At 39.4% G+C, this 12,226-nt stretch overlaps 3 protein-coding genes across 3 annotated transcripts; 2 read left to right on the forward strand and 1 right to left on the reverse strand.

Moving 5' to 3' along the window:
- Positions 1-2,780: 2,780 nt before the first annotated feature.
- On the reverse strand, positions 2,781-3,379 carry LOC106324781 (60S ribosomal protein L27a-3). Its single transcript, XM_013762765.1, has one exon. The coding sequence runs from the start codon at positions 3,347-3,349 to the stop codon at positions 2,909-2,911; it is 441 nt and encodes a 146-aa protein (XP_013618219.1). The 5' UTR covers positions 3,350-3,379; the 3' UTR covers positions 2,781-2,908.
- A 528-nt stretch (positions 3,380-3,907) lies between these two features.
- Positions 3,908-8,087, forward strand: LOC106327240 (arginine/serine-rich protein PNISR). Its single transcript, XM_013765343.1, has 13 exons — positions 3,908-4,271; positions 4,345-4,375; positions 4,456-4,752; positions 5,003-5,268; positions 5,340-5,522; positions 5,591-5,794; positions 5,878-5,952; positions 6,020-6,086; positions 6,173-7,028; positions 7,110-7,211; positions 7,294-7,350; positions 7,536-7,613; positions 7,752-8,087. The coding sequence occupies exons 1-13, from the start codon at positions 3,960-3,962 to the stop codon at positions 7,798-7,800; spliced, it is 2,577 nt and encodes an 858-aa protein (XP_013620797.1). The 5' UTR covers positions 3,908-3,959; the 3' UTR covers positions 7,801-8,087.
- A 378-nt stretch (positions 8,088-8,465) lies between these two features.
- On the forward strand, positions 8,466-10,291 carry LOC106325429 (protein MAK16 homolog A-like). The gene is made up of 9 exons (XM_013763473.1): positions 8,466-8,635; positions 8,707-8,816; positions 8,902-9,020; positions 9,090-9,187; positions 9,265-9,352; positions 9,436-9,570; positions 9,662-9,779; positions 9,894-10,027; positions 10,109-10,291. Exons 1-9 carry the CDS (start codon positions 8,574-8,576, stop codon positions 10,157-10,159), a joined length of 915 nt encoding a protein of 304 aa, XP_013618927.1. The 5' UTR covers positions 8,466-8,573; the 3' UTR covers positions 10,160-10,291.
- The last annotated feature ends 1,935 nt before the right edge of the window (positions 10,292-12,226 follow it).

Genomic DNA, 12,226 nt, shown 5'->3' on the forward strand with positions numbered 1-12,226 from the left:
TTTTTTTATCAACATTTCTACACGGAATATAAAAGTAACCACCGTTATATATGAGGACTCCTCCTTCTTCCCTCGTCTCTTTTGGTATTTTTCTTTGGAGCTTCTTCAATAGATACCGTTAAAGAAACCGTAACTCCTAAATCTTCTCCTCTTGTTCCTTACACGAAACATTTTTTTTACTTATTTCAGAGAAAACTCAAGAAAATCAGTTCTCTTTTTCTTGAAGAAGAAAGTTTACTTTTCCGTTTTAAGTAATTAACATAACAGTTCGTTTCTTTGTTTAGGCCATGGATTCTTCCGGAAAACCGCTTAAAGTGACTATTCTGGTGAAAGCTCCGATCAATGAGAAGCCGGATAAAAAAGAGAGAGAAGGAGAAGAGGAAGATGGATTCACCACCAAAGGGAGTGCAATTTAGTATTCCATCGCAAGTTGAGTGTCCTCCGGCTCCTGCACGCGGCGGCATCCAACAAAAGGCCATCCAAAAACGTCGGAAAATATCCACCCCAGCAGGGAGACTTACCTCCGTCAACTTTGAAGATTTGAACACTTTCTTCTCAAGAACACATACATAATCACACAAGATTCTCACTGATACATATTTAATTAGCCTTTTAGTGCGTTCATTAATGGTTTGTATATGCATTTTATTTTAGTGTTTTAGTTACGATTTAGAAGTTTTTATATTTTTTAGGAGAATTATTTCGTCTGCCATCGAACTAAAGATATGAATCAGCTAAAATTCATACACTTTTTGTAAAGATTTAATGGATTTTGGATCTATAATCTTCGTGGTGTCTGGACGAGAACATGTTAATTTTATATTTCAACGATTTGAACTTGTAATCTTGAGAAGTATCAGTGAATGGAAAATTCATATTGAGTCATTCTTTTCTTCGTCTTGTATGTTGCATAACTATTTATCTTATTTTTATCAGAAATTTGATTGTTTACAACGAAAAGAATCAACATAACTATTCAATCTGCCACATGCTTCAACTTTGGATTTTATATCCAAAATCAGTAAGTATTTGGTACATGGTTCAATCTGCTACATGCTTCGACTTTGGATTTTATAACAATTCAATCTGCCACATGCTTCGACTTTGGATTTTATAACTACTCAATCTGCCACATGCTTCAACTTTTCCTTAAACCTTTAATGTTAAAAATATTAGAACTAGAGAAAGTTGACCCACACGGCCACACAAAAATTACATGAAGTCTAAATAGAAGGTACATCATGTTTGGAATTGTAAAGTGAATAGTCGGCTTCGAGCTGAATATAATCCTATGCATCACAATCATCAATAATTTCATACTATAATGTTGTTTTTTTTTTGTAGGATACTCTCTTATCCGGTGAAATCGTAGAAGTATCATGCAAGTCATATAGTGTCAACTTTATTAGACAGTCACATATTGTAATTCTTTTCTAGCGACCAAATTTTTTATCTAAAGTTCAAAAAAAAAAAAAAATTTTTTGTTAACCAGGATGGGTTCAGGTCTTCGGCCTTAATCCCCCCCTGAACCCGGAACCAGCCTGCGTCTGTACCCTCCAGGGGGCCTAAGTCATTCTGATGGCCGGGGCTCGAACTCGTGATGGCGGGCACCTCAGCCGAGGTTCCTTTACCACCAGACCACGAGGCCCGGTTAAAACAATAATTTATCCACATTAATTAATCAAAACAATTTGTTACTAGCTGAGGTTACGAGATTATGGATAGTTTCAAAATTTTTGTGTACTGAAGAATGTTAGAGAAATTAAGGACTCAGAAACATTATTATTTTTGTGTATTCACACTTAAACAGATAGCCACTAGTCACTCAAAAGCTTAGCTGAGAGTATGTTCTTAAGACTTTTTGGTGTAACTAGAAATTGAGCCGCTAGTCAAAGCTCTTTTGGTGTTATATATATTCCTCCAAAGCTTCTTCAATCAGATATAGTTTTAAAGAAACTTTGATTTTACTTACTACTCAAGAAAACTCAAGAAAATCAGGTTCTCATCTGTCTCTGAAGAAGAAAAAGTCTTTTACTTTTACGTTTTTAAAGTAATTAACATACAGCAGTTCGTTTTCTTTGTTTAGGCCATGGCTCCTCCGAAAAGTCGCTTAAAGTGAACATTCCGGTGCCCGCTCCGATCAATAACAAGCCGGAGAAAGAAGAAGATGGATTCACCACTCCAAAAGGACTGCAATCTAGAAATCCACCACAGCCTAAGACTCCTCCGGCTCCGTCGAAGGGTAAGCCTCCGCTACCTGAACGCGGCGGAATCCGACAAAAGACCATTCAAGATTTGAACACTTCCTTCTCAAAAACACATATATAAGTCGCATAAGATTCTCACTAATACATAGTTTGTTCGTTGATGTGTACAACGAAATTAATATTATATATTTGCTGTTTTTAATTTTCAATAAAAATAATGGGTTTCAACCCAAAAATAAGAAATAATTTACATGTGTTTACAGAAAACCAACATTTTTCCGTAATAATTGATTTTGAGAGTGTGTGTATGGTTAAGTCGATAAATTTCTGAAGAAATGCATCACGAGGCAACAAAACATTAGTGAGAAACGTTTGACTTGTGTCTTGTAAAAGCTACTAGTCACATTAATGGATACGCACTAACAGCTTTATGCGAATTCTCGTAATCATGCTATACACAAAGCTAATAACTGGCGTGCATTACAAGCTACTCGCTAAGCCTCTTATTTTCTTGAGTACCGTGGTGTCAAAGTAATCGACTCTTTTAACCTCAACCTAACGATAATTCACTAATTATTCCAGAACATGAACGATTAATAGCTGAATCACAATCCTCAACCCAAATGTCATAACAACCATTTATAAAATCAAACATAAGTTCCAAAACTCAAGATCCAAAACAAGACAAGTTATAACAAAACCTAAGCTGTAAGAACAACAGCACCACCAGCTTCCTTAATCTTCTTCTCTGCAGTCTTCGAGATAAGCTTCGCCTTCACCACAAAAGGCTTGTTCTCAGGCAAATGACCTTTCCCCAACACCTTAAAGAACCCGTGCTGCGTCACATCGATCAAAGGAACCTTGTCCTTCGTCGCTTTCGCCTTCACGTCCTCGGGGACGAGCGACCAAAGCCTGTCGAGGTTGACGATCGGGCAGAAGAACTTGTTGCGAAGCTTGTGGAAGTATCGCATACCCACTTTACCGAAGTAACCGGGATGGTACTTGTCGAAGAGGATCCGGTGGTGGTGCATTCCTCCGGCGTTACCACGACCTCCGGGATGCTTTCGGTGCTTTCCGATACGACCGTGTCCGGCGCTGACGTGGCCACGCTTCTTCCTGTTCTTCTTGAATCTGGTCGTCATTTCCTCTTGCGGCTAGGGTTTTCTGAAGAAGCAGCATACACTTATAGTGATGACCTAGGTTTTTCATATTTTATCTGGGCTTGTATGGTATATGGGCCTATAAGGTTTAAGCCCAATATAATATTGAAACGGTAATGGAAGAATTTCCTTGGACAAGGGATAGTTGACCACCACACGATTGAATCTCTACGCGCAATTTCTCACGCGCCGGTGTATCCTTGTGAGCTGTGGGCCTGTGGCTGATGAATTCGGTTGTGGACCTCACATCGGTTATTAGGCGGCTAATTCAGGTTCCCGGTTTGGGTTTGAATCCTTCAGATTTTAGAGATAAAGATCGTTTTTTTTTGTTTTCGATCGGTTAGGGCTTTAATTTTCAAAAACCGTGTAAAATGGTGTTAACCAGAGATCATTCTTTAATTTTACACCACTCGTCGTGCACACAGTATACACTACCTCCCGTTTCTTTATAACTGGAACTACCTGGCGTTTCAACGATTTTTAACGGCACGAAATTTAAAGTAAAAGACTAAAGACGACCTGCTGTTTTCTAGACACCTAGGTCTAAAGTTGTGAAGACTCTCGAGACATTGCTAATCTCTCGCGAATCGGAATGGACGCGTACCAGCCACCGCGCCCGTACATGAGACCGCCGTCTGTACCACCGCCAGCGGCGGATCCTTACAACCAATATTATCAGCATACGGCGAGGCTACCGTTACCTCCTCCTCCGCAGACTGGTGGTTACTCTAATCAATTCCATAGCCCTCACTCTCCATCGCCACCACCGCCGCACTGGGGACCACCTACTGCTTATCCTCCTTACCCGATTCACTCTCACCAGCAGCCGTTTAACGCCGTCGCCAACGGTAACAGCCAATTTCCCTCGCCTGCTGGACCTCCTCCTCGTCAGCCATATCCCCAGGTTTGCTTCGTCGTTGTATTGATCTTGTGTCGAGTTGCTGATTCTTAGATTTGATTTTGATATTGTTTATCAGGAATGGTCTCAACAAGGTCACAACGCTCAAGGTTCGCTTTCTTGATCGCGGTCAATGTTAATTGAGTGAGTATTAGGGTTTAGCTTTCTGACTAATCTCGTGATTACACAGCTAATAGTAACGCTGAGGATTGGGCACTAAAAGCTAAAGAATGGGCAGAGGTTCAACGCTCTGCAACGAACCAACCTAGTGGACAAGTCTACCACCAACACCCTGATCAAGGCTATCAAGATGTTCATCAGCAGACAGCTCCACAGCTCCCTAGCTATCAAGATGTTCATAACTACCAGCAGTTTCCAGCTCCACACCCGGAGAGATATCCAAATTATGCAACAGCTGGATTGTCACATCAAGAAAACTTGCCTATTCATCAGCAGGAGGTACCTTATAGTTATTCTTCTGTTGCAGGTAACCATTTACTTGGAACATCATTCTAGCTTCTAGTCAAGCACTCTCTGTGGGTTTTCCTTGTAACTAGAAATTCAACGGATGTCTTCAAAGTTTCTCTGACCTAGTAACCGGTTTAGTTATAGATGTGTCCCGCACATAGATTAGACATTTACCGATTATCATTCTCCTTGCGCTTTTTCTCACTGTATATGAAGACTGATTAAGCTGTTAACACCTCCAGAACTTAAACTCGTTACTCTGTTTGTAGGGAGAGAAGAATCTGGAAATGCAACACAGCATCATGTGCAGATAGGAGTGCCGAATGGTGGGGGGGCTGTTCGCGCAGAGCAGCAAATGCAATATGCATATGGGGATCAAACAGTCGCTCCAATACCTAACCTTCACGATCAGCCTTTACAGTTTGCTACCAGAGAAAGTTCTGATTACGCTAGTCATCATAACGCGTGGATGCCCCATACCTCAACTGGTGTAGTTTATCCTCCTATTCCTTCATCGGCACCGTCAATGCCAGAGGTACTCTTAACGCTTTTGGTTTTATCTTTCATTTTTGTATTGGCAAGTTTGATGTATGCTTTTCTTGGCAGCATAATTCATCTATGGCTATACCTCCTGTTACGGGTCATAACATGCCTCCATATGGAGGGTATACCCCACCAAATCTCCAGCCTGTTGGACCCCCTTATGCTTTTGGGACAAAGCCGCCTCTTCACCCTGTTACTGCTTTCATGGACGACTCATATGCAGCATCGTCTGTTCCTTCTAAAAACGTAAGAATAAATATATTCTAGTGTAGTTCAGTACCTTCCATGATTCTGTCTAATTAGGTGGTTTACAGGTTAATTTACCTAACTGGCTCAAGGAAGAGTTATCGAAGATCAAACCATCTCAAGGAAAGCCTTCTTCAGGGAGTTTTGAGGAGAGAGAGGCCATGGACGATGATACTCTTTATAAACCTCCCGAGAAATTTGATCAGCGTGAGGACAAAAGGTTCAGCGCTTCTAAATCTTCCGACGAAGAAGAGGAGGAGGATGAGGATGAGGTTCTTTATGTCGATTCAAGCTTCCCTGTTACTTACAACTTTATTCAGCACCATCATTTACCCCCATGGTTTGCTACTTGTAGGATGAGATGGATGCAGCTAGAAGCACGGCAATTAACTCGGAGATAAAGCGTATCTTGACTGAAGTTCTTCTCAAGGTAGATAGCCTGATAGAATTGGTCTACAAACACATTTTCGCAACAGTTGACATATTTTTTTAAATAGGTTACAGATGAATTATTTGATGAAATTGCAACCAAAGTCATTAATGAAGATGGAGCAATACAAAAAGGTTTGTTTGCTGTTATTCTGTACTTTTCATCATTACTTTAGATGACTGTGTCAAACCTAAGTCATCATCTTCTTTTCGGTCGGCAGCTGATCCAACGCACAAGGCTTCGGCAAAAGTTTTGGTCTCGGTAGGAGGCACAGATAAAAAAGCAGATGTACTAGGCCTTGCTAGCTATGCGTCTGATGATGATGATGCGGATACTGATGCTGCTTCTAGTGCTGATGTCGATGGCGGTGATGTAGTTGAAAGTCATGGCATGGGGTCGAGAAACGATGTTACTCAGCAGCCAGGCGCGGATAATCCTCCTGAACCTAAACCAACGGTCGACACGAGATTAAATCCAGAAGTTGTAGCCGGTGATGTATCTCACAATAAGAATAAGGCAGGCTTGGATCAGATGTTGGGGTCCAGGAGAAATTCATTCCGTGAAGGTAACAAAACTGTTAATGTAAGTTCCAGCTCTGATAGAACAAACGATCCTGACAGAACAGTCAGTGATAAAGAAGCAATACTAGAACAGCCTCACAGGAAGAACTCTGGCTTGGAATCAGATTGCAGCCTTCGTCAGGATAGCAATAAAAGTTCCGGGAAAGACTTGAACTACGATTTGAGTAGGGATAAAAGTAGAGGAGATGAAATGAAAAGTGGAAAAGAGAAGGGAGATTCTCAGAATGGCTCAAAAGATAGAGTGAAGCAGAAGGACATGAAGTCAGCAGAAGAAGTTAAAGGCTTTGAATCAAATAAAAAATCAACTGATCTGGATGTAAAAAAGGACTCGAAGGATGCAGAGAGGCATCACAGAACAAATTCTAAGGAAAACCGGGGTAAAAAGAGGGAGAAGGAAAAGGAACAACGGTCAAGACACAGACATTCTCAAGACTCAAGCAAAGACAAAAGAAGACGCTCTCCAACTAGTAATGGATCCTCTGATGACTCAATAAGGTGGCATGGGATGTTCTACATTAACTTGTTCTACCAATGTTTTCCAGTGCTCATAATGATTATTCTTTTGCCCATTTTCAGAAAGTCCCGTTCGAGAAAAAGGAATATATCACCATCTCCTGTTAGGTCCAGAAGAAAATGCTCTTCTCCATCGAGTGATGAATCTTCTGATGAATCAAGAAGGTGGCAATAGAGTTATCTGTTCTGACTTTTGTTCTTTTGCACTTCTTTTTCTGATTCTAACGATCGTTTTGGCCTACTTCAGGAAGTCTTCTTCTAGAAGAAGGAATCGGTCACCATCTCCCGGAAGGTCCAGAAAAAGGTAATTTTTCTGTACTGTTACCATTTCGAGGTCACTAGTGTTTCTATGTCTGTTAGACTTAGTGAAGTTAGAGAACTTTTGAAAGCAAAAGTTTGACCAAGAGAGATGGCTAAGCATCGTTCAAAGCGGAAAAAGGTAGCATGAAACTCACGAGACAAGATATTATATATGTTTTGATTGTATAGACATGTTACTTCGCGGTCACCACATAGCAAGCATTCTGAGAACAAGCACAATTCCTACTCTTCTCATGAAAAATCTAGGTACGTAATCCCAATTTCATATGTTACTTCTCTCTTGACAGGTGGTTAAAGCTGGAACTTTTGTTTTTCCTCTAATTTAAAAAGTCATTTTGCTACCTTATGCTTTTTATTGGAACTCAAATATGGTTTGCTATACAGGTCAAAGCGGTCAAGGTCCAGATCCCCCCGCAGGCGACATCGGGATTAATGAACACAGTTCAGCAAACCGTTGCTAGGACAATGCTGTGCGCAGAGATTTGGTGATACTGGATGTGCCTAGGTTGATCAATGGGGTTTGGGTAATGGTAATTGGGCATGGGTATAAAGTCACTCACTAGTTCGAGACAGTGATGTCCAAAGATTTTTTTGACTGTTCTGATTTGACTATGTAGTGTGTGGTTTAATAAGGTTTTCCTATGTAATTGTATCGTGCAAACTTGTTGGTGGCCTACTACCTCTGAAACATTTGATGGTCATATATGTGTGTTATCCTCAGTAGTCCTCGCCACTAAGCTTACCATTTCTTTTCACTCTAAATCGTTTTGGATTCTCGGAAAAGCTAGAACCTGTACTAATTGAAATATTGCATTGACAATCAATCTAGAGGCAAATATTAAATTGAACTTTATAGATGAGCTGTGCCTCATAGTCTGCAGCTAGTTAATCGCAAATGTTATTCAAATTGGGATTATTAATAAGAATAAACACAAACACTGGTTTAGTTTTAACTCTATATAATGTTCTTCATCATTAATTTTGTTGGTTCAGTTGAATATTATTACATCACTTTTTAATATTCTCGCAAATTTTAAAAATTGCAGTATACCCCTCAATATTTGCAAACACCTACTATTTTAGTAAATATGAGTTTTACTACGCATCGCCAGCAAAAACAACACATTCTTCATTACAAATCTAGTTTGGCATAAACCTCTCTTTTCCGATCATCGCCACTCTGCGCCGCCGGATTTCGAATTCAAGATGCAGCATGACGAGGTTATATGGCAAGTCATCAGGCACAAGCACTGCAGTTACATGGCCAAGTAAGCTCCTTGCTTCGAACATACATCTCCAGACATATTTTTACTGATTTGAGATTTGTCCTGCTCTGTAGAATCGAAACAGGAATCTTCTGTAGAAACCCTTACAACGTAACAGGAATCTGCAACCGAAGCTCTTGTCCTCTCGCTAACAGTCGCTATGCCACCATTAGAGAACACGAAAGTACTACTTGTCTGAAACTCAAAGCCTACACATTTTTTAAATGTTTTTGTCTTTAACTCAGTTTTGATTATTCTCTCTGTTTTAGGTGTATTTTATTTGTATATGAAGACAATAGAGAGAGCCCATATGCCAAAGAACTTGTGGGAGAGGGTGAAGTTACCAAGAAACTACGAGAAGGCTCTTGAAACCATTGACAAGCACTTGGTTAGTGAGCTTACCTTGTCCATTGATTGATGCAAACAAGAGCATGGGTTTGATTCTGTTTCTTTTCAGTTGTATTGGCCTAAGTTGTTACAGCACAAGATCAAACAAAGACTGACCAAAATGACTCAGATGCGCATTCGTATGAGGAAACTTGCTCTCAAAACAAGGTTGGTCCCCTTGGTTGTCTTTGTTGCAGCTTCCTAGTGGTTTGTTGTGTTTGATGGTTTTGATTGTGTGTTGACAGGGAGAAGATAATGACTACACCTAGGAGAGATATGAAGAGAGAATCAAGAAGAGAGGAGAAGGCTATCAAAGCAGCGGTCTTGGATAAGGTCACCACCATATCTATCTACTTCTGGTGTTTTGATGTTTCCTTCTCTTTTGTTCATAACTCATAAGCGGGTCTTGTGAACAGGCCATTGAGACCGAGTTGCTGGAGCGATTGAAGAAAGGTATTTATGGTGACATATACAATTACCCAGAGCTCGAGTGGAACAAGGTTCTTGACGAAGAGAAGCAAGCGGCTGAGGGTGTTGAGGAAGAAGAAGAGGTAGACATTTAAAAAAAGATTAATAATTTGTTGTTTTCTCTGTCTTGTAGACCTTTTTTTTTAACAGATATTCTTTGTTGAATTGGATTAGGAGGAACCAGAGATTGAATATGTTGAAGGATATGAAGAACTTGAAGAAGAGGAGGACATGGAAGATTTCTCTGGTTTTCCCTCTAATGGGTCTGGCTTCGACGATGATGATGAACATGGTAAGATCATTCGTTACTCTCTGTCAAATTTGGATGGATCCCTTTTGATGGTTTTTAGCCAGGTCAGGTTTTTCTCATTGTGGATAACTTACAAAGCTACAAACTTTCTGACAGATTCAGATGGTGAGGAGGAAGACGATGACGTTGAGGAGCAAGTTGTGATTCATAAGAAAGGAAAAAGAGATTCAAGAAAGGCTGATGATGTTGGAAAATCAAAGAAGAAGAAGAAGAAGAGAGTAGTTGTTGAGGTGAGATTCACACTACCTAATTCTTTCTAGTGTTTTATGTCCATATCATCATCATCTTATATGTCTGTCTTTCTCTCTCAGGTCGAGCAAGAGGATGGAGACGTGAGACAAACACTGAAAACCGCACGCTGAGGTTAGAGGCCACACGTGAAGCTTGTAGAAGAAACCCTCGAAGACTTTCCTGTATTGCAGCTTTCTTTTTGTGTTGTAGAAGTTAATTTTGTTCTGACGTTTGAAGATTTATTATATACTTCATTTAGATGATTCATTTTCTGACATATAACCGAAATACTTATCACATAAGGTGGATTCACACAGTTATGGCCTTGGCTCTTTTGATTTTCGGAGGTTTCACTTTGAAACTTGCTTCACGAGACTTTAAACTGTTGCTTTGGGGCGTCTCTGGCCTCGCTCTATTTTTTTCTTTTAAAATGGAGTAAAAATGAATATAGAATAAGAAATGCTTCAATCCAATTCTATATTTCACTCTATGATGGAGTTAGTAATCTATTTTTTTGTTTGTTTATCACTCTATTATGGAGTAGGATTGGAGCAATTTTACTCTATATTCATTTTTACTCCATTGGAAAAAAAATAGAGTTTTATATTGAAAGTTTACTCTATTTTTTTTTTAAAAATAGAATACTCTATAATAGAATTGCATGTTGCTCCAATAGTACTCTATTTTAAAGTGAAAAATAAAGTGATGAAAAAAACAAGTTACTCTATATATAATATAAACCTATTTTTGTGAAAAATAAAATACTATCGAAACATTTTTACTCTAAACTCTATTTTAGAGTATAAAATAGAGTGCGGTTAGCATCACCAACTCCACAGCAAAATGGAGTAGATTAAATAATGCATTTTTTGTTTGTTCACAACTGCATAATCCACTCTATCTTTCAGTAAATTTTGCATCGGAGCTGGAGCCTGGAGATGCTCTCGGGAAGTGTGTGTTGTTCTTGCAACTTGGAGAGGGAAATGTGAAAGGGGCGCCTACGAACAAGCACTAGAAGAGATTACTTTGATACATGATCAGGTGATATTACATCCACTTTAATTAGAAGAAACTTAATATGTTTGAAGTGTGGATCACAATACAAGAGACGAAAGGGCTCCAGACGTGACGTTGGATTCAAAGAATGTCGGTGATCATCACAACGGAGTTTTGATGGATCATCATCACGTTGGTAGTATCAAAAAAAAAAAAAACGATTGTGATGATGGACTGGCACCATCAATCCGACGACCCGATAGAAGCTCAGTCGATCCGACGATCCGACGATCCGATAAGTACCCGACTAGACGATATGTTCGCATCCTGACGTACCGACAACCAGGCGAACCCGATAGCGCATCCGATAAACGATCCGACTGACGATCCCGACTGCTCTTCGCGACCCGACGATCCGATCCGGCACGTACCAGCTCGCAAAGTTCTTCTCGATTCTCGGTGGTCCGTTCAACCCGTTTGGAGGTTAAGGTAAACATCTAAACCCTAAAACTTTAAAACTTGCAAATCTGATTCTAATAATCCCATAAACCCTAAATCATGTTCCTACATGATTAAAACCCCAAATCAGATTTTACAAGTTAAAATCCGATAAACCCTAACCCTATATCTATAAACCCTAAATAATATAATTGATTGAGGTTTAAGATTGTATGCTAAGATCGTATGCTAAGTTCGATTAAATTGATTGATCTGATTATATGTTTTTGAGGTTTGATAAATTCGGATACTAGATAAATTATTTACACATGGTTTATGCTAAATACCAATCAGCCTTGAAACTGATTAATAAAATTGATAGAATCAGCCTTGAAACTGATTGTTTTGGTTTTTCATGATTGAAACCCTATTTTTGGATCGAAACCCTAAATTGTGTAATGCTTGAATCTGTTTGATTATTTTTGATTATTGATCCAATTGCTAGTCTTGATAAAACCTAATTGAATCTGATTGTTAGTCTAGCTAAATCTCATACCTGAAACTGATTGATTAATTGCTAAACCTTGATTGAATGTTTTAATATTATCCTTGCACATATAGAATCCGATTGCTAAGAATGAGTGCATCATATCTACTTGGCCGTGTGTCCAGTTTGCATCATATATCATCCTGACCAACATGTTTATGTTATGCGCACGATCTGATTATTATCACCTTTGCATGATCTGATTGTTTTAAATTGA

The sequence above is a fragment of the Brassica oleracea genome, chromosome C2, assembly GCF_000695525.1.
Source record: "Brassica oleracea var. oleracea cultivar TO1000 chromosome C2, BOL, whole genome shotgun sequence".
Classification (NCBI taxonomy): domain Eukaryota; kingdom Viridiplantae; phylum Streptophyta; class Magnoliopsida; order Brassicales; family Brassicaceae; genus Brassica; species Brassica oleracea.

What these genes read in the sequence shown, in the direction of transcription:
- LOC106324781 (XM_013762765.1), bottom strand. Translation starts at nt 3,349, where the DNA reads ATGACGACCAGATTCAAGAAGAACAGGAAGAAGCGTGGCCACGTCAGC.
- LOC106327240 (XM_013765343.1), top strand. Translation starts at nt 3,960, where the DNA reads ATGGACGCGTACCAGCCACCGCGCCCGTACATGAGACCGCCGTCTGTA. An exon ending in CGTCTGTTCCTTCTAAAAAC is followed by an intron (nt 5,523 to 5,590) that starts GTAAGAATAAAT and finishes GGTGGTTTACAG; the next exon opens with GTTAATTTACCTAACTGGCT. An exon ending in TCTTCTCATGAAAAATCTAG is followed by an intron (nt 7,614 to 7,751) that starts GTACGTAATCCC and finishes TTTGCTATACAG; the next exon opens with GTCAAAGCGGTCAAGGTCCA.
- LOC106325429 (XM_013763473.1), top strand. Translation starts at nt 8,574, where the DNA reads ATGCAGCATGACGAGGTTATATGGCAAGTCATCAGGCACAAGCACTGC. An exon ending in CACCATTAGAGAACACGAAA is followed by an intron (nt 8,817 to 8,901) that starts GTACTACTTGTC and finishes TCTCTGTTTTAG; the next exon opens with GTGTATTTTATTTGTATATG. An exon ending in AAGCAGCGGTCTTGGATAAG is followed by an intron (nt 9,353 to 9,435) that starts GTCACCACCATA and finishes TCTTGTGAACAG; the next exon opens with GCCATTGAGACCGAGTTGCT.